The 22,156-nt window shown below is 39.6% G+C and overlaps 1 protein-coding gene and 1 pseudogene across 1 annotated transcript in view; both read right to left on the bottom strand.

The window, feature by feature from the left end:
• TMEM150C (transmembrane protein 150C) overlaps positions 1 to 22,156 on the bottom strand; it is a 112,553-nt gene that overhangs the window by 6,839 nt on the left and 83,558 nt on the right. Inside the window, exons 2-6 of the mRNA XM_053923140.2 lie at positions 13,466 to 13,547; positions 11,641 to 11,694; positions 11,484 to 11,516; positions 10,976 to 11,043; positions 2,204 to 2,331 (exon numbers count right to left, since the gene is read on the bottom strand). Coding sequence (XP_053779115.1) covers positions 2,204 to 2,331; positions 10,976 to 11,043; positions 11,484 to 11,516; positions 11,641 to 11,694; positions 13,466 to 13,545 — 363 coding nt within the window. The 5' untranslated portion in view covers positions 13,546 to 13,547. The remainder of the gene's footprint in view (positions 1 to 2,203; positions 2,332 to 10,975; positions 11,044 to 11,483; positions 11,517 to 11,640; positions 11,695 to 13,465; positions 13,548 to 22,156) is intronic.
• Positions 2,613 to 3,300, bottom strand: LOC112317681 (small nuclear ribonucleoprotein-associated protein N pseudogene; annotated as a pseudogene).

A 22,156-nucleotide genomic window follows, 5' to 3' on the forward strand; every position in this document is an offset into this window, starting at 1 on the left:
ATGTAGGCTGTAAAATCTTTTCTGTATTGATAGCTTTACATTTCCTGGAGTCTATTTTTAGTTTCCCCTTAGTTTTCCAAGAGTTCCTTTTGAGCAATTTTGGCTTTCATTTGGCTGAACTAAGGGGTGAAGGAATGTGTCCTTTGGTAGGCCATTGCTGCTGGGGAAAACAGCTTCACCCTGGAGGCCAGTATGGGATTGGGAGACAAAATAGCTGGGAAACCTAAAAAGTTGGTAGTGGGGCTGGGAAGGTGAAGGAGTAGAAACCGGAGGGAAGGATCTAGCTGGAGGTGAGTCAACACCCTGGTCCTTTGCACAGGCCATCACGGTGGTGGAACCGAGGCGGATGTGTTTAGTCGGGGCTGTTGAGAGAAGACCTAAGGGAATTGTAAAGTGGGGACTGTGGACAATGGAGTGTTCATGAGAACCAGAGTAATTTTGGAGAAGGCCAGATAGAAATCGCAGGGCTTTAGGGGTGGGGGAAAGAAAATACTTTTTCTGGGGGAGGTTATTGCTTGTTTATCGAAGCAATAGGGGAAATGTCAAGTGGGCAGATTCAATTATATGAAAATTTGAAATGTACACACAGCAAAGAATAATGAAGATTTAAAAAACCAGTAAGATGAGAAAACCACGTATGTAGAATTGACCTGAGTAAGAGCTGAGCCTCTATAGATGCAGCGATCAAGATACCTCACTTGGACAGAGGACCAGATAGGCTGTGCACCCAGGAGGAGATGCTCGCAGCCCAGGACAACTAAGCAAAAAGATTTTAACAGGTCAGTCACTTTCATGTGTCAAAAATGCATTTTAAAAATATGTCGTGGAGAAATAGACTCCTGGCACTGTAAAATGTTGCTTCCTGGAGAGAAATTTGAAAATACTCGACAAGAGTTTAAAAAAATAGAAAGACTATATACTCAGTTAAAAAGAAAAAAGTCTGTCTCCCATCCTGTCCATACATTAGCTACCTAGTTTCTCCACAGGCAACTAACTTGTGATTTCCTGTGTATGCTCTGTAGACATTCCAGAAAGTGGTTTTCATACGTCATCATTCATGGCTTTGACTATTTGTGGTTCACTAAAACAACCTGATCTGTGGGTTTCTCCTAGGACCTGAGTAAAGAGCAAAATGTCTACTCATTAACTTTCATGCAAATCCTGGTTGAGAGACATGATAGTTACTGAGCACTTTACACAGGCTGTCACCTGTAGCATGTGAGGGGCAGACTTCCACCATAATCTGCATAAAAATGTTCTGTGTCCTACATTTTGGAGTTTAACAGGATAAACACTCAAAAATTCTCTTGGTAATTCATTATCCTAGTCAACACATTCTATGAATGCAGCTTTCTTGAAGTCTAGCTTGTTATGGGATGATACCTAGAAGAGTTAGAGGAATTGGTGGGATTTCCTCTCTGCCAAACAGCCCTGGTTTAATGAGTGATCAGGACTGAGGGTTAGGACAAGAGACACTCTGAGAATCTACTACCAGAAAGTCTATGCCATTTGGACTTCACTCAATAGAAGGGAGAGGGGTATCCAGGATCAGGTGCTTGATTACAAGAGGAAAGTTTCTAGGAGTAGTATACAGCATAGGCTGGAGGATCCAGGAACAGAGGCAGGGAAATCAGACAGCTGCTGTAACACTGCAGCGGTCTCCTTGTCTGTTTTACAAATGTCATTCACTCAGGAGTTGGGTGATGGTATTGGCAAGGGAAATTATTCTTCAATGTTGTGACCTTGGGCTTCTAAGTTTCTGGGAAGATGATTTATGTATCTTTTTGCAGGTCATAGTGTTCTGGAGAAGTTCTGCATTTTCAAAATTGAGTCTGCTAATCCTATTAGTTTCCTAGAAAGGTCCACTGCATACAATTTGTTATAAAAATAAAAGTATAAAGCACTTTGAAAGCCTTTGTAGAAAATATACAACTATTTTTGTAACTGCATTTCCCAGTAGCTGTGCTGTATCTCCAAAGCACAGTGAGCACCCTCCCGTGTGCCCTGCAAATGCAGGTAGGGCAGGCTGAAAGACCGTAAGGGCTGACTGCTGCAGAACCTGTGCATATTAGGAACCACTATTAGCAATGTTTTTAAAGATTCGTGAAGAATGATATGGGCCATATAGTGATTGCCCCTCAGTGGCTATGATAATCATATAGGGGAAGTGTGAGACAGAGGTGAAAAAGGCCAAATGAAGTACCTGAAAATTACCAAGTAACGTCATTCCAAAGGAAGCCAGACACAACGCCACCAATCCACTGATATTCAGCCATGGATTTAAAACCTTTGGTTTCAGTTGTATGAAGCGCAGAACAGCTACCACAAGAGCTGGGGATAAAACAAAGTGTTAAAATTGAAAAACTGAAATCATACACTTAGACTATGAGAAAGTGTTCTAAAGCCACAAAGTGCAAAATTAAACTTTTCACCACAGCATGCTTTTAAATCTCTGAAATGACAATTTTTATTTTATTTTTTTTCAGTTTAATTGTTCTATGCATTTATTAGTGAATATTAATACTGCAAAGAAGGGACAGAAGCTCACAGACACTCTACACAATTTCACAAGACACATGGCAGGCAAAGCATGACTAAGGACCAACAGAATCCTAGGCTCTTGGTGGATGCATTCTTGGGGAAAGTGGGCCTCTGATTTCTGGTGGAGAAGGGTCTCATTACTGGAGCAGGCAAGCCTGTCGGTGTTCCCTGAGCAGAGGTAAGCCCAATTGGTGGTCCTGTGAGTGTTCTCATACCAGGTGGAGAAGCCATAATGCCTAGAGGTGGGGTTGCTTGGCTCACAGGTTGGGGGGCTCCCCAACTTGGTAGGTACTGAGTTGGGGCTCCAGCAATGCTGGCGGTGGCCACCACAGTGGCAGCTGCAACAGTTATCCCATCCCTGTGGAGTCATTACCTTCTGGGAGGGACCCTTACCTCTCAGACCGGGCCCACCAGTGGGATTCCCCTACCTGCAGCCCTGCCAACCCCAAGGCCTCCTTTGGCTCCCACCAGTGGTACTTGAGCAATGCCAATATCTTTGGGGGTAGGCCCCTGCACAGTCATGGAAACCAAGTTCTCCTCATGCAGCAGCACCAGACCCAAGACCCGCTTCTCTCCATGCTCTGGCTACTTCACATTCTTTGGCTTAATTTTCCTGAACTCATCACAATCACAGAGGATCGATTTCACATTCTAGTCAAAAGACTTAAAGGTGCCGATGAAGATCTGGCTGTCTTGAAGGATGCACCTCATCATATAGTCAATGTGCTGCAGCATCTTGATGTTCTTTCACACAGTCATGATTACTGTGTGAAGTCCAAATCCAATGTCCACAGTAGTTTCAGGATCCTTAAGACCTAAGAGAAGGCTACAGATAAAGGTGTGACGCAGGTTCTGCTACAAACAATGCAAGCTGGGGCAGAAGCTTCAAACTGTAGGTGGAGCCTGTTTTTTTGCTTGGAATCAGCTCCTTGGGATGTCCCAAGGCTGTTTTAACCATTCTGGGTATATCAGCTAGGAAAGCCTGCCTCAGATACGCTTGGAAGTCCACTACAGGTACTTGCTGCTGCTGGGGTTGCCTCGGGTACAGCTGACACTCTTGGTTGCTCAAGGGAGGCCGTCCTCCTATGTTTGACCTGGACTTCCACCTTCGGTGCACGTTGTTTGTGGTCCTTCTCAAGTGTAAGTGGTCCCATGGCCACTGAGGTCAACCTTGTGCCTCTGTAAACTGCCACTGTGGCCACGCTGAGACCCTCAAACCACTGGTGTGAAGTGACAATTTTTAAAAGAAAATTTTCATGCACTGCTTATGATTACTTCAGTGTTTTATTATACCTAACCTGAGGGAAGCAGAGAGGAGTTGAAGCAGCAGTGCTCTATGTTATTTGGGTGATGCATGGACGATAGAACTAATAGTGTTCTCATAGTTTTCAAAAATGAGGTCAGCACAGGACAGACTGTCTTAGGGAAGAAAGCCCGGCAGAAGCTTGATACACAGTAAGATGGGGATAAAGACAGCCTGTGGCACGAAAATTCACCAACTCAATCATCCTTTAGCTCAGAACAGTGTTAGAACAGATAGGAAAACAAGGGGAAGAAGATGAGGTTCCATATCTACACATACCCGCTGGTTCCTGTGCCACAACTCATTCCTGGGGATAGGAAGGAAGATAGGGGCAAATGTACAAATCCCTTTAATTGCTGGTTTGCTCCTACATCCCTCTGATTCCACCTGGAGGTGTTCATTGTCAAAGGAGAGCAGCTACAGTAACCAAATTATGAAATATGGATTTTTAACATAGCAAATTGGGGGATCGGACATACATTAAAAGTTGCACTGATTATATTAAGAAAGCTCAATTCTTCCAAATGATGTTAATTACTTATTTTAAAAGACTGCTGTATATTTTGAAGCAAATTGTCATTGGAGAACCTGAAGAGAGAATGAAGTAACTCAGATTTAATATCTGACTTCTGACAGTAACTTTGAGGATGGTCCAGACTCAAGCCACTAATCTAAGAATCCCCTTTCATTAATTACTTAGTGCTGGGATATTTTCATATTTATACCAAAAGCTGAGAGAAAGCCCTGGCTGGTGTGCTCAGTTGGCTGGAGATTCGATTCCCAATCCGGGTACATATGATCCCCAGTCCAAGCATGTATGAGAGGCAACCAATCCATGTTTCTCTCTCACATTGATGTTTCTCTCTCTCCCTCCCTCTCTCTCTAAAAAAGCAATGGCCCTGGCTGGTGTGGCTAAGTGGATTGAGTGCCAGCCTGTGAACTAAAGGGTTACCAGTTCAATTCCTGGTCTGTGCACATGCCTGGGTTGTGGGCCAGGTCCCCAGTGGAAGGCACTCAAGAGGCAACCACATACTGATGTTTCTCTCCCTCTTTTTCTCCCTCCCTTTCCCTCTGTAAAAATAAGTAAATAATATCTTTAAAAAAAAGGAACATCAAAGATCCAAAAATTGAACTAATCGATGAAGAGATAGCCAACCTATCAGATGCAGGGTTCAAAACACTGGTAATAGGATGTTTACAGATATGGTTGAGTATGGTTGCAAAATAGAGGAAAAAGTGAAGGCTATGTAAAGTGAAATAAAGAAAAATATACAGGGAACCAACAGTGAAGGGAAGGAAACCGGGACTCAAATCAATGGTTTGGAGCAGAAGAAGAAATAAACATTCAACCAGAACAGTATGAAGAAAGAAGAATTCAGAAAAATGAGGAGAGGCTTAGGAACCTCCAGGACAACTTTAAACATCCCAACATCCGAATCATAGGGATGCCAGAAGGAGAAGAGGAAGAAATTGAAAACTTTTTTGAACAAATATTTGAAGGAGAACTTCCCCAATCTGGTAAAGGAAATAGACTTTCAGGAAGTCCAGGAAGCTCAGAGAGTCCCCAAGAAGTTGGACCCAAGGAAGCACACAACAATGCACATCAAAATCACATTATCCAACATTAAAGATAAGGAGAGAATCTTAAAAGCAGCAAGAGAAAAGGAGAGAGTTACCTACAAAGGAGTTCCCATAAGACCATTAGCTGATTTCTCAAAAGAAACCTTGCAGGCAAGAAGGGGCTGGAAAGAAGTATTTGAAGTCATGAAAGGCAAGGACCTACATCCAAGATTATCTATCCAGCAAAGCTGTCATTTAGAATGGAAGGGCAGCACTGGCTGGTGTGGCTCAGTGGATTGAGCACTGGACTGCGAAGCAAAGGGTTGTTGGTTCGATTCCCAGTCAGGGCACATGCCTGGGTTGCAGGCCTGGTACCCAGTAGGGGGTGCACAAGAGGCAAACAAACATTGATGTTTCTGTCCCTCTCTTTCTCCCTCCCTTCCCCTCTCCCTAAAAATAAATAAATAAAATCTTAAAAAAAATAGAATGGAAGGGCAGATAAAGTGTTTCCCAGATAAGGTCAAGTTAAAGGAGTTCATCACCAAACCCTTATTATATGAAATGTAAGAGGGACTTATCTAAGAAAAAGAAGATAAAAAATATGAACAGTAAAATGACAACAAGCTCACAACTATCAACAATTAAACCTAAAAAAACAAAAACAAAGTAAGCACACAACTAGAACAGGAAGAGAATCACAGAAATGGAGATCACATGGAGGGTTATCAGCGGTGAGGGGGAGGAGGGAGAATGGGCAAAAAGGAACAGGGAATAAGAAGCATAAATGGTAGGTACAAAATAGACAGGGGGCGGTTGAGAATGGGTATAGGAAATGGAGAAGCCAAAGAACTTGTATTTACGACCCATGGCATGAACTAAGGGAAGGGTTAATGCTTGTGGGAGGAGAGGTGCAGGGGTGGGGGGAGGAGAGGGGAATCAAGGGGAGAAAAAATATGGGACAACTCTAATAGTATAATCAATAAAATATATTTAAAAAAACCCACTCACAATTAACGTAAATTATATCTACATAAAAGGAAATGCACTTATTATTCCTGAACACAATTTATTTTGATATTAAGGTTTAGCAGGGAAAACTATTAGAAATTCAAGAATTACCCTTATTTATACAGCAGTTAAGTAGGTAATTATGTGTAAAGGTTTTACCTTGATCACAGGCCATTATTAGTAGCCATTAATAAAGAAAACCTATCAAAAATGTGCATTTCCAAGTATACTGAACTTCATAGTTTCAATCTACAAAGTTAAGTTCAGTGAGTTGAAACTCACTTTCAAGTAACTACCTCTGATCAAAAAGTGGTATGTAACTTGGATAATATTTGGATTTGGAAACAAAATAAAAATAAACCATAACTTATGAAATCTCAAAGTTCTGTTCTGATTGAGCTTTTAGTATGTTTATGTTTCAGCTAATGCCTACTATTGATTATAAAATTAATAAATTATACTTGAATTGACAATGGCTTCCAACCTACTTGTTGAAGAAACCTACTTAGGAGTTATAATGTATTAGAAGTGTATTAATAATGACAGTAACTAACCTGGAGGATGAAAAAAACAGCACAACTTATTACTTTTTAGTATGAGAGTAGGAGGAGGAAGTGGGGAGAGAAGAAATTCAACACAAGCACTCTGACACAAAGTGATAATCAGATAAAGGAGACATTAGATTAAATCCAGAAACCCAAACACAGGGCGCCAAGGGAGATGCATGCTAACTAATCGCGTGTGGGCATTAGTCAGGGCATAATGACAAAATACTAAGACAGCACGAATCATTTCTTCTAAAAATGACAAGTGAAAAGTATTACTCTGGGAACTCCCTAGTTGTCATGCAATTTGGAAGGACAGGATCGTGCTGGAACTTTGGCCTAAGCGTTAAACCGCTGCTGAAGCAGACACTGAAATCTTGATGTCCACATGTCCAGTCAGTTTGTTCTACTGTGTCCAAGAGAAGAGACTTGATGGACATTCTCTACATTACCCATTTCTCTCCAGTAAAAATGAGACGTGTATCAGTCTCTTGCTCCCAGCATTAGCTAGCCTTCCCATTTGTAATAGGAAAGGTAAAAATCATTCTACCATGAACAGATGGTGAAATTAAGCAGGAAACAGAAATCTACGTGCAGACGGGAACTCAACACAACACTCCTAACTTTCAGAATTGCATTCTCAACCCACACTTTGTCCTTTTGACCTATTGATTACATTATTAATCCACTCAGACTAGGCATACTTTCCCTTTAAAGTAGATTCTAATTGAATTTTCAGGGTGGTAGAAATAATAAGGATCCTAGTCCTTTGACAATTTTATTAACAGTTGGGTTCAAATAGAGGCAGAATTAGACTATTGGTTATGAAGTCCATTTTCAACCAAGCAGTGGTTTAATTATACCTCTTGAAACAAACTTTTGGGCAGTAGGGCAATTTTAAAGGCATCTTTATATAAACTAACAAATTTTTAGTTTCATTTAAAATGTTAGATTTTATCAAGAGTTTTTTAGACAGGATTTTTAAAACTTACCCTCCTGGGGTTTTTTTGGGTTTTTTTTTTTTGGTATTTAGAATAGTCCTTTGCTCTACAGGTGCCCTCTATTTAATTTGCCTATTTAAAAAAATCACAAATGTAAAAAAAATGCTTATTTTCTTTATTAAATATTTTTACTTTGAGGCCGATTGGTTTTTAAAGTCCAACTCAAAATAGCAACTCTTCACGGCAGTTCTAAACTGGTGCCTGGCCGAATTCTTTTTTGTTTTGTTTAGTTTTATTGTTTATGCACCAATAATTCCTATTTATGGCTGCAGCAGAACACGACAATCAGTATGTTTTGGCTGAAGGAGGGAAAGTGGTTGCTTTCAGGCGACTGAAATCATTCAGCAATCAGCTTTGTCCTTGCAACCTCTCTGGGGCAGAAAATAATATTCCCTTTAAGAAATTTGTCTCAGGTCTCCCCCCCCACCCCCACCCCAGACACAAAGTGTTGATTCAGGACAAAGAGCATAACTAATTCTGTTAAGAAAATAATTGAGCATTTGATCTTCGATTAGTCTGTCAAAAATATAAAAGGTCTCTGGCAACTAATTTTAATTAATGTTACACCAACTCATTTGTAGGTTGCAAATTATAATCTACACATCTGCCAAAAAGCAGAGACTTATAAGCAGAGTAGGTTGCTTTTAAAAGTCAGTATGTCATCTAAAGTAATAGCTGAGGTTGAACAGATGAACCTGGGGAGATGGAGGCATCCACAGTTCAGAGCAAGAATCATCAGTAAACTGACTCTCACTCCCAGAGTTGGTAAATAAATAATTGCTGGTTAACTCCCACTGAACACTAATCTTAATCAGCTTGTATCTACCAGATGGCACTAAAAATGATGGAAGATAATAAAGGACAAACAATGGATGCTGCAATACTTTAGAGCAGGAAAGCTAATAAAAACGTTTTGCTTCTTGGTGGAGCAGGGAAGGACTGGACAATGAGTGCCATCTGGAAGAGGGGACTTGTTTTCCTTGCTTGGTTTTTGGGAATCTCCTTGCTTGGCTTTAGTAATTAGTTCATCATAAGCTTTATAACCGGATAAATTTGAGCTGTAAAAACTGGTATTTTTTAGATTATACACTGAGGGCTACTGGGAAATATCAATTTTCCTTAAAAATATGAAGGAAACAATACGTGGCTTCCAACATGTTCATTTGTTTCTTTAAGGCCCATGGGAGGACAGGCAGCTTGTAACAACTTTTTTATAAGGGTGCTCTCTCTGGGTTTGATTACATGAGGTTGCGTTTGCAATGCTCTTAGCATTGTGCCTGGAATATAAATGACTGTCATTAATTGTTGTTAGCACTGCAGCCTGTGGGGATGATCGTGTGAGTAGGTGGCAATCTGCAGGCCTATGGGGTGTGATCACAGAGGGGTTGGGAAAGGTCCCTGACCATGTGACTGAAGAGTCACTCTCGGGGCATTGTGCTCTATTAAATGCAAGTATCTCCTTAGCAGTCACGTATGCCTTGGTACAACTAAACCTATTAGATCTTTTCAGAATAGTGGTGTCAAGAGTCGAAAAAAGGTCAAGTGTAAAGCTCCTGGCAGCTCGGAGGCCGAAGGCACTGAAGACAAAGCCTGAGTGACAAGGACAGGCCCTGGTGTCCACATGGGCACCAGCTGCTGAAAATTCTACCTTTCTCAGAACTTGGGAATATCTCAGACATGAGAATACTGCCTGCTAAGGGCATGAAGAGAAAAGCTTTGTTAAAGATTCAGCAACCCCAGGGTCAGGATATATCTAACCTTCTCCTTAGTGCTGGTGTAGCAATCCATGCCTTCCCAAAGCATATTCCATATGCTTTGGGAAGCCTGGGCAGGGAGCAATCTTATTAACTGTAGAGAAGCCCCCCCCCAGTGTGCTTCTCTTTGAACCTCACAGCTTCAAGAGAATGTCACAGGGGACATTCTCCATGTTTCTCACTATTTGAACCCTCTGAACTAAGATTTTGCCTGTGTTGCATGTTGGACCAATCATCTCCCTTGATTTTCCAATGAGGTCTATAGGTCTTTCCTTTTCCTATAGCAAACATTAAAAAAGAACATATTAAGAGTGAGTAGAAATTTTTTTGGGGGGGAGGGAATTATATATAGATGAAATAACAGGTCACCTCTTAGGAAGACAAAAAGGCCGAATACTTCCTCAGTATTAACATCATCTTTATCTCTTGGAGTAAAAAGTCTCACCTTCCAAGAGAACCATTTCCAGAAAACCACTGTTGAAATATTTCATTGTCGCTGGCCCATCACCCACAGCATGCTAATAATGATGGCTGTCCTGAGAGTGACACTTTGAAAGAAACTGGGAAGGCCTGGCCTTAAGGAGTGGGTACATAAGGCCCATTGGAAAAGGACAGAGAGCACAGCTGGTTCCCATGGTCCCCAGAGGACTACTCGGTCCTTGAAGCACTCACAGTGTAAAGGGGTCAGGATATTAAATGAGGGTCTTGGGCCCTGAAGAAAAAGTAGGAAATTGGGGCTGGATGTGAGTATACAAGTTCTTTCTTTCTTTTCTTAACCTATGTCTCCATTTGCTGGCTTGATTTGTATATAGGATAGATAGACACAGGGGAGAGCAAAACCTTTAGATGTGAAAAACAGTATCTACACACATCAATATTTGTCACAGAGCCTAGGCATTTCTTCACCTTTGCCAGTGAAGAAAAAACAAGGCATTCTTTTTAAAGCAAACATAGTGTACAACATTACATTCTCATGCAAGATTTAATGGTATGTGAAATATATTATTTTATGCAGTAAAAGAAATAAAGTCAAGAGTAGGCTGAAATGATAAAGATGGTAAAGGGAAGAGAAAAAATAAGGTAAGCGGGGCAAATATAACAGGATTTATGAGAAAAAAGACCCTCAAAACAAAAAGCTAGCTTCACCACGATAGGATCCCAAATTATGAACTAGGCCCGCCATGCTTTCAATACGGGTTTGGGAGAACTGAAAATAATAGAAATGTATCAACGCACACAAAGCATTCTTTACTATCTGCTTACCTAGGAATGCTGCCATGTTCATAACTTGACTAAACACACAGCTTGCAGGAGGTGCATCACCTGCAATACTTGAAATAGATGAAATGTTTTATTATTACTATATTAAAATCTATAACTATTCAAAGGACTGAATGTTTGTGTACCCTCAAAATTCATATGTTGAAATCCTAACACCCAATATGATAGTATTAGGAGGTAGGACTTTTGGAGGTAATTAGGTTATGAGGGCGGAGCCCTGATGAATGGGGTTAGGGATCTCTTTTCCTCTTTCCACCATGTGAGGATACCATAAGTAGATAGCAGTCTGTAACCCAGAAGAGAGCTATCATCAGAACCGAACCATGCTGGTACCCTGATCTTGGACTTCTAGCCTCCAGACTGTGTGAAATAAATTTCTGTTGTTTATAAGCCACTCAGTCTGTGCTATATTGTTATGGTAGCCCAAATTAAGACCCCACCCCCAAATTTTTCTAAGATCCAGCAGATCAGAAGAGAATTATCAAATTACCTTATATATGGTGCATGCTTCACACCAGGTTTCCTGGATAACAGAAAATACAGAAACTCCGGTTAAAGCACATTCTTTTGCGTAACCTCACCAGTGGCAACATGTCTGTTAGGTCTATGGATGAACAATGAATTAATTACCCAGAGATAAACTTTACCTTTCAGCTGAATTTAATGGGAAAATTTTGTCATCTTCTACAGCTATAAAGTATCTATGAAGAAAGAACAATAAAAGTTTACAAAATAAATTTAAAAAACAAAAATCATTTGTTTCCCAGTTTTATTAGACTAATCACACTAAATCATATTCATTTTATATCCTAACCGGGAAAATGCTCTTCTACTATAATGCTCTACCTGTGGATCATCTTGCTCTTTGAAGCTCAAATGTTATTACTAATAATGTTTCTTTAATTTTCAAAACATCCCCAGCATGGACGGAACTGGAGAGCATTATGCTAATTGAAATAAGTCAGGCGATAAGGGACAAATACCATATGATCTCACCTTTAACTGGAACATAGTCAACAGAAGAAAAAAGCAAACAAAATATAACCAGAGACATTGAAGTTAAGAACAATCTAACAATAGCCAGAGGGGAGAGGACAGTGGGGAGAAGAGTTTTCAGGAACTGCTATAAAGGACACATGGACAAAACCAAGGGGGAGGGTGGAAGCAAGGGAGGGAGGTGGGTTTGGATGGGGTGGGGGCAAGGGGTGGGGAGAAAATGCAGACAACTGTAATTGAACAACAATAAAATAATTAAAAAATAATAATTTTCAAAACATCCCCCCAAATAATGGAAATCATTATAATCTGAAAACTGGAAAACAAAGAAATAAGAAATACTTTACAACTTTGGGCAAACTAAAATTTGATTTCAAATTTTCCATTTCCCAGGATTTTCTCATTCCACTTTTCTTAACTGCAAGGAACTAAATTCATGTTCTACAAGTGAGTAGTACTTGAAATAAGGAAGAGTGGGGGCGTTTTGTGATAAGTCAAGACTTCCAATGTAATGATACCCATTTTATAAACATACCAGACTTTGTCACAAACCCCCCCTGGACTATGAACTGGACTGCAGTGGAATCCTTAAGGCGTTAGTGTCAAATTAGCAAATCTTGAAAAAAATGAATCCATATCACCAGTTTATAGAGTGTTCATTACTGGAAGAACACAGGCACACAAAAATAAGTCTTCTTCTACATGCTTTCTAGTATTCTTTACATGCTTTGAATAATTTATTACTCACTCTTGCTATTTCCTTTGGGTAATAGAAAAAGGGAAGAGAAATGGGGACTTTAGCAAGGTTGAATTATTTTAAAGTATTTATAAACACATTCATATAGATACATCATGTGCTATCCAAACCACATTTTTATCTATTGGGTTGGCCAAAAAATTTGTTTGGTTTTTTTCCCGTAAGATGGCTCTAGTAGCACTTGGTTGTCATTAACTTCATTCAAAACAATTTTGTTAGATTGTATGGTGACAGCTGTCATATCAGCATGCATTAAAAAAACTTATCAAAATTGGTGAATTTTTGTGCAGCCATTTTAATATTGAAGATGGAAGACAATACACATGTTCGGCATATATGCTTTATTATTTCAAGAAAGGTAAAAACACAACTGAAACACTAAAAAAGATTTGTGCAGTGTATAGGGAAGGTGCTGTGACTGATCAAACGTGTCCAAAGTGGTTTGTGAAGTTTTGTGCTGGAGATTTCTCCCTGGATGATGCTCCACGGTCAGATAGACCAGTTGAAGTTGATAGCGATCAAATGGAGACATTAACTGAGAACAATCAACATTATACTACACAGGAGATAGCCACATACTCAAAATATCCAAATCAATAAAGTTATTGGTGAATATGAAAAATGTGTTTTTTTATTTTACAGAAAAAACTAAACAAACTTTTTGGCCAACCCAAAACATTGCACCCCAGTCCTTAGTAATTAAATAGGAGAATACTCACACTATCCACAATCCAGCTGAAGTAAACAAAGTAAACACAAGAGGTAAAAACATCCATACGCTGCATTTCTTCCCATCCATACCTGTACCATTGAAATAAAATGAACAGGTATTCATAACCAACACAAAATTTACCTTTACTCTTTCAAGACAGGAAGTTTAATGGAAAAAGAATGTATTTTATGAAACCATGGTTCAAATCAGTATCTTTTTAAAAAATATATATTTATTGATTATGCTATTACAGTTGTCCCATTTTCCCCCCTCACTCCACTCCATCCTGCCCGCCCCCTCCCTCCCACATTCCCCCGCTATAGTTCATGTCCATGGGTCATACATATAAGTTCTTTGGCTTCTATATTTTCTATACTATTCTTACCCCCTCCCTGTCTATTTTCTACCTACCATTTATGCTACTTATTCTCTGTACCTTTCCCCCCTCTTGCCCCCTCCCACTCCCCTGTTGATAACCCTCCATGTGATCTCCATTTCTGTGGTTCTGTTCCTGTTCTAGTTGTTTGCTTAGTTTGCTTTTGTTTTTGTTTTAGGTGTGGTTGTTAATAACTGTGAGTTTGCTGTCATTTTACTGTTCATATTTTTTACCTTATTTTTCTTAGATAAATCCCTTTAACATTTCATATAATAAGGGCTTGGTGATGATGAACTCCTTTAACTTGATCTTATCTGAGAAGCACTTTCTCTGCCCTTCCATTCTAAATGAAAGCTTTGCTGGATAGAGCAATCCTGGATGTAGGCCCTTGCCTTTCATGACTTTGAATACTTCTTTCCAGCCCCTTCTTGCCTGTAAGGTCTCTTTGGAGAAATCAGCTGAGAGTCTTATGGGAACTCCTTTGTAGGTAACTGTGTCCTTTTCTCTTGCTGCTTCTAAGATTCTCTCCTTATCTTTAACCTTGGGCAATGTAATTATGATGTGCCTTGGTGTGTTCCTCCTTGGGTCCAGCTTCTGTGGGACTCTGAGCTTCCTGGACTTCCTGGAAGTCTATTTCCTTTGCCAGATTAGGGAAGTTCTCCTTCATTATTTGTTCAAATAAGTTTTCAATTTTTTGCTCTTCCTCTTCTCCTTCTGGCACCCCTATAATTCGGATGTTGGAACATTTCAAGATGTCCTGGAGGTTCCTAAGCCTCTTCTCATTTTTTTGAATTCTTGTTTCTTCATTCTTTTCTGGTTGGTTGTTTCTTTCTTCCTTCTGGTCCACACCGTTGATTTGAGTCCCAGTTTCCTTTGCATCACTATTGGTTCCCTGTACATTTTCTTTTGTTTCTCTTAGCATAGCCTTCATATTTTCATCTAATTTGTGACCAAAGTCAACCAATTCTGTGAGCTTCCCGATTACCAGTGTTTTGAACTGTACATCTGATGGGTTGGCTATCTCTTCGTTGCTTGGTTGTATTTTTTCTGGAGCTTTGATCTGTTCTTTCATTTGGGCCATTTTTTTTGTCCTGGCATGCCTGTTAGGTAAAGGGGCGGAGCATTAGGTGTTCACCGGGGTTGGGTAACGCTGGTTACTGTGCTGTGACGCTGTATGTGGGGGAGGGGCCGAGAGGGAGCAATGGCGCCCGCCTCACTCTCCTCCGGATTTCAATATTTCACTCTGATACCCACAATCAAACTGGGCCCCTCTGGTGCTGGTTCCCGAGTGGGTGGGCTTGTGCACACTCTAGGCCCCTATGGGTCTCTCCAACGACCTCTCCTGTGAGGCTGGGAGTTTCTCCTGCTGCCGCCTCAATCCCCATGGGTGTTTTCAATCAGAGGTTTGAGGCTTTATTTCCCCGCGACGGAGCCCTGGGTTGCGTGGTCTATTTCGCTCCCCCACCGTTCCTCCTGGTCTATCTATGCGTGTATGTGGGGCCGCAGGGTCTGCCAGCCGCCACCCTGTGGGGTCTGCTAGCTGCAGCCTGGCCTGCCCGTTCCACAATCCGCCACCTCACTGGGTACGCCAGCCGCCACCTTGCCACGAGTCCTCTCTGCCTGGCTGCCGGTCTGCGCCCCTCCTAGCGGTCTGGGTAAATGTTTCTTCTTTATCTCCTTGGTTGCTGGACTTCCATGCAGTTCGATTTTCTGTCAGTTCTGGTTGTTTTTTGTTTTTAAATTGTTGTTGTCCTTCTTTTGGTTGTGTGAGGAGGCACAATGTGTCTACCTACATCTCCATCTTGGCCAGAAGCTCCAAATCAGTTTAACATAGCCACCTACACAGATGGGAAATGCTTAAGCAGGGAACATGGATGATTGTTATCTAGCATTGGCTCAAATATTTTAGAGTTTTAGTTAAGAACTGATGGAAACTTCTAGTTCTCATAAGAACATTCATCCTCATACAAGCATCGAAGCATTTAAGAAAGTACAAAGGGGTTTGGGTTAGGACTCAGAAGAGGAGTTTTTAGGTTAGGACTAGGTCCCAAAGGCAAACTCCAACTTACTTTTAGTGCTGTTAACATTTATGGATTTTTGGATCTATGGGTCCAGCATGTACCTAAGAATGTTAGGAACAAATCGGTACTAAATAAAGTAGCAACACAAGAGGAATTGACAAATGCTTTGCAAATCTGAATTTTTCTCATGATGCGTTATTGAGTAACTATCTCAGAAGTCTCTAAATTGAACTCTGGAATAATGTGTTGTGTATAACTTTAATGTGTTGTGTTAGCTCCTACAAACACAATGGAAAAAAACAGATGCCAGTTATTTTGGATTATATTTTAAAGCAAAAATATATAAATAAAAAAATTCTCCACCAAAATAAAGTAGAAAGCAGGAGCTTCAGAATGTCTGTTAAAAATTATTGATATAGAACAGAAAGAAATAACTATCACTTTATTTCCTTGCTCAAAACAATCAGACAAAATCTATTTGAGACACTGGATGCCAACAATTCTAAGGCAAAAAACACCGGTTCCAGGAAAATAAGGTACCCTAAGTGACCTCCACAGGAGATCACACAAGCAGAAGGATATGGGGTTAAATGTTATTTCTAGGGAGAAACTGCTACTCATTGCTTTGGGTTTTATAGTTTAACTGGAGAAAGTTATTTACTGGGATTGAACCAACATTGTCACATTTCTGAGTATCTCCATGACATTTACTTTCATAATACTGACATTCTTTGGACCTTCCAAATGTTGAGAAAAGACAGAGAACATGGTCCCTCCATTTAGCATGGTAGCCTAACGTGTCAGGGAGGTCTTGGTTCCCCAAACTGACCTACCTGAGTAGGTAGATCTTCCAGGCAAGGGGACACACACCTGGACTTAAAATGTGTTCTTGAACGATTGTGCTGTAGTCTAAACACCTATATGGGTAGGGTGTTAAATTAATGACAGAATTTATTGAAAGACATTAGAAACACTTGCAATCAATTTAATCCAATCTAATCCAATCCAATCCAATCCAATCCAATTGACAAGTATGGACACCCACTTGTGCCAGGCACTATAGTGGGTGGTGGAAATACTGAGGTGAGCTCTAATGAATACAACTATTTTTATGTAACAGTCTATGCCATATATAAAAGCTAGTGTATGAACCAGTGGTACATTACTGTTCAATTTTTATAGTGTAGAAGAATGATGAATAATCTAAGCATATAGTATTTGGTTAGTCAGTATCCATTTATTTATGTGTCCAGAAAATTGTGGGCTCATAATAAGGCTATCAATTATGCTAACAAAAATAATTCTATCAGTTTGCTAAGTTGCAGAGGGAGTACAGAAAGTAGGGATGTTGATTGAGCATGCAAATCAATTATTCTAGATCAGCCCCTGAAATAGGCTGCTTGGACAGGGTGAGTACAGCTGAAACAGTTGCACTGGAGTAAGAGTCAGGACACCAAGTCCTCAACCTTAGCTTTGCCAATAACTGACTCCACGGGCCTGAGCCAGTTACTTAAATCTGAAACACAATTTCCCTGTCTTGCTACATGAAGATTGTTGAATTTGAAGGCAGGGAGAGGACATCAAAGACTGAGGCCTCACAGGGTGATGGTACCTTGTAAGTAGCAGGATGCTTCAATTTGCCCAGAATTATCAGCCCCAGAAGGGCTTATGCCTGTTAACCATTTTAAAAATAGACTGGTAAATAAATCATAATGCCAACTTATTTATGTACACTGAGAAACACAACTGCCAAGTTGACAAATACTCTTGTACATTGGTTCCTCTTTTAGGAACATCTATATGGAAAATCAAAATTTGGAGGCAGGAAAGTAGAGTGGAGAGAGTTAACAAGGTAATTCTGAGACCATGGCATCAAACTACAATAGCTACAATAGCTTTATATGCTAATTTCCTTTAAAGAAAGGAATATGGTTAAATGGAAATGGTATGGCAATGAATAGGACCCAAACCCAGTTCTGCCATTCACTAGCTGTCTGATCTCTACCTCTCTACCAAGTTATTTCATCTCTTAAGACTTAGTTTAATGATGGAGATAACTTCTATTTTGTAGGGTTGTGCTGAGCGTTAATGACAAAGCAGGTAACACCACACATAACACTTGTTCCATAAGCGGCAGCTCTACCAACTCTAACTGCCAAGGAGATCAATCAAGTAAGGGCAAAGTAGTCTTCCTCCAAAGTGGGGTGCGGGACACCTGAACACTTGCTTCTTCTTTGGGCTCTTGTTTTTCTAGAAGCATGCAGACACCCTTCCTGACTGTAATACTAACAGTTTCTTTCTTCAGATGGTTTTCCAAAAAATAAATCAATACCCTAACCGTACGCACATATTGGAGGTCTACCTTCCTCATAGTCTTCTCTTTGGTTATCTTTCACCATGCATTGCTTTTTCATTTTGTTCTGGAAGTATCTAAGGTGGCTAATAGCTACTCTCCTTAATTGTTTTATTTTTATTAGTTTAATTCTCATATAGCAACCTCATCTCCAAGTTCTGGGAAAATCATACTATATCCTTTGTCTAATGATAGTTGAAATTGCACTTTTTTTAACTAAAAGGGATTCCCTGAGAGGTGGAAAGTGTAAGTCTATGAATAGTTGTATTAGTATTGTAGCTTCCTATGCTTCTTTAGGATTTTTACATTGGTTATGCCCCCCTTTTATTTTGAAAATAATTGCAAATTCACATGTGAGAAATTGTACAGAGAGACCCTGTATATCCTTTACTCTATCTCCCCAACAGTTAACATCTGTATACAACCATAGTACAATTATCAACCACCAGGATATTGACATTGATACAATTGCTTGACTTCATTCGGATTGCACCAGTTTTACACACACTCCTTTCTGTGTTTGTGTATTTGGTTTTATACAATTTTACCACATGTGTAGATTTGTGTGGTCACCAGCACAGTCAAGGTTGGAACATACAAGGTTGTTGTTCCTACAAGGGGAGCCCAAGATCCCTTGTGTTGGCCTTTTATAACTACACTATTTCCCTCCCCGAACCATCCTTTCTAATCTCTGGCAGCCACTGATCCTTTCTTCACTTCTATAATTTTATCATCTCGAGAATGTTATACAAATGCAACCTTAGAGCATGTGACCTTTGGGACTGACTTTTTTTTTCACTGAGACTTCATCTGAGAATTCTCTGGAGATTCATCTAAGGTTTATGTTCATTAATAGTTTGGTACCTTTAATCTTTGGTAGATTCCATGGTGTGGATGTACCCAGTTTGTTTATTCACCAATTACAGCATATCTGGGTTGTTTCAAGTTTCTGGCTATTGCAAATAAAGACAAAATAAACAAATAGGACTTAATTGAACTAAAAAGTCTTTGCACAGCAAAGGAAATCGTCAACGAACTAAAAAGACAACCCACAGAATGGGAGAACATATTTGCCAATATGCCTGATAAGGGGTTAATATCCAAAATTTATGAAGAGCTTACAAAACTCAGTAAGAAAAACACAAACAACCCCCAATTAAAAATAGGCAAAGGACCTGAATAGACATTTCTCCAAAGAGGACATATAGATGGTCAATAGACATACAAAAAGATGTTCAACGTCACTAATCATCAGAGAAATGTAAATAAAAACCACAATAAGATACCTGTCAGAATGGCTATAATCAATAAATCAAAAAATAACAAGTGATGGTGAGGATGTGGAGAAAGGGAAACACTTTTGCACTGTTGCTGGGAATACAGGCTTGTGCAGCCACTATGGAAAGCAATATGGAGAGACCTTAAAAAATTAGAAATGGATCTGCCTTTTCACCCAGCAATCCCACTTCTGGCAAGACATCAGAAAGAACACAAAACACTAATTCAAAAGAACATAAGCACGTCTATGCTCACTGCAGTGTTATTTACAATTGCTAAGATATGGAAGCAGCCCAAGTGCCCATCAATAGATGAGTGGATAAAACAACTGTGGGGCATTTATACAATGGAATCCTACTTGGCCATAAAAAAGAAGAAAATTTTACCCTTTGGGAGAACATGGATGGACCTGGAGAACATTACGTTAAATGAAATAAGCCAGTCAGAGCAAGACAAATACCATATGATTTCACTCATATATGGAATCTAATGAGCAAATTGAACTAACAAGCAAAGTAGAGATAGACTCAAAGGTAGAGAGCAGGATGACAGCTATGGGTGTAGGTATTAGGGGGTAGAAGGACTGAGGAAAAAGAAAAAGGTCTTATGGACATGGACAACAGGGTGGTGACTGCTGGGGGGCAGGGAATAAGGGGACTAAACAGTAATGGAAAAATATAATACAGATTATATATTAAAAAAATAAAAACATTTAAAAAACCCACTATGAGGGTTTTCTCTATACTTCTCAGAATAGCTAATGTAGTAAATAGTGAAAACACAAATTATCACCGATTAGCACCAATTATTTAGTGATAACACCAAATAGTGATATTACCAACAGTGATAAGGATGTGAAGACACTGAATCAATCCTACCATTTTGGTAGGAATGTAAAATGGTGTAGGGTACTCAGGAAAATAGCTTGATTGATTCTTTAAAAACTATGGGTGCAGTTATCATACTACCCAACAACTGCAATCTTGGGCATTTATTCCAGAGAAATAAAAACTTATGTTCCCACAACACCTGTATGCTAATAGGTGTAAAAAATATCCGTTCAAGTTCCTGCTTTCAATTCTTTTGGGTCTATACCCAGGAGTGCACTTGTCAGTACTTGGTGGTCATATGGTGATTTTATGTTTGGTGTTTTGAGGAACCACCATGGCAGCGGCAGCATCTTATGTGCCTACCAGCAATTCACAAGCTTCCAATTTTTCCATATCCCCACAAACACTTGCTGTTTTCTGTTTAAGGTTTTTTTTTTTAATCCTAATGGATATAAAGTGGTATCTCATTGTGGGTTTGATTTGCATTTGTGCTTATTGGCCATTTTCATATCTTCTTTGTAGAAATGTCTACTCATGTATTTTGCACATTTTAAAACTGTGGGGTTTTTTTTGTTGTTGAGTTGCAGTTCTTTATATATTCTGGATATAAAGCCATTACCAGATATATGATTTACAAAATTTTCTTCCCTTAGGTGAACTGTCTTTTCACTCTGCTGATAGTGTCCTTTGGTGCACAAAAGTTTTAAATTTTGATGAAGTCCAATTTATCTTTTTGTTGTTGTTGTTCCCCATGCTTTTGTGTTCTACCCAAAATAAATCATTGCCAAATCCACTGTCCTGAGACTTTCCCTCTATGTTTTATCCTAAATGTCTTATAGCTTTAGCTCCTCCCATTTAGGTCTTTGATCCATTTTGAGTTACTTTTTATAGATAGTGCAAGGTAACTTTGTTTGCATGTTAATATCCAGAAACAGTTCTTTAAAAGACTATCTTTTCCCCATAGAATGGTCTTAGTACTTAACCGGGTCTTTTGCAGAGCAAAAGATTTTTAATTCTGGTAAGGTCCAACTTATTGTTTTCTTTTTATGAGCCGTGTTTTTTGATGGCAAGCCTAAGAACTCTTTGCTTAGCCCTTGATCTTGGAGATTTTCTCCTATATTTTTCCTAAAAGTTATAGTATTACATTTTACATTTAAATTTGTGATCTAGTTATGTCTTTTTAAACTATAGGTCTCTATTGTCTTATTGAATTAGGTTAGACCCTAGAAAATTTATAAATGATTTTGACAAGGATCAGGAAATATGTGACACTCTGTCAGTCTTCTGTAGTAGTAAAGGAATATTCTTATAGTGAAGAACATATACCTTAGCCACACTACATCCTAGCATGCCAGGTTCTTTTGGTATCTGACCATTATGAGCCTAAGTACAGAACAATGAGGGGGTATGGGTGCATGCGTGTGTGTAGATGAAGAGAGCTCCTGTACCTGCTTCACCTCCCCACCCACCTCTGAGTTATAATGAAGACCAGAAGATCAAAATAAAAAGTTCTTTCAGGTTAAGTTTCTGGTATGTTAAGCTACCAATGCCCCACCTGACATATCTTGGTCTTTTTACTTCTGTCTTCCTCTTTGGAGGGACTGTGTTAACCAAAGAAGGGCACTCTGTATATATATATATACACATATAGTCATATATATACAAAATATATAATTTTTTTGTTAATCCTCACCCAAGAATACATTTATTGAATGTAGAGAGAGAGGGAGGGAGAGAAAAAGAGAGAGAGGAACACTGATGTGAGAGAGAAACATCAATAGGTTGCCTCTGGTACGTGCCCGGACAGGGGGTTAAACCTACAACCTAGGTATGTACCCTA

This window comes from Desmodus rotundus, chromosome 4 (genome assembly GCF_022682495.2).
Source record: "Desmodus rotundus isolate HL8 chromosome 4, HLdesRot8A.1, whole genome shotgun sequence".
NCBI lineage: Eukaryota > Metazoa > Chordata > Mammalia > Chiroptera > Phyllostomidae > Desmodus > Desmodus rotundus.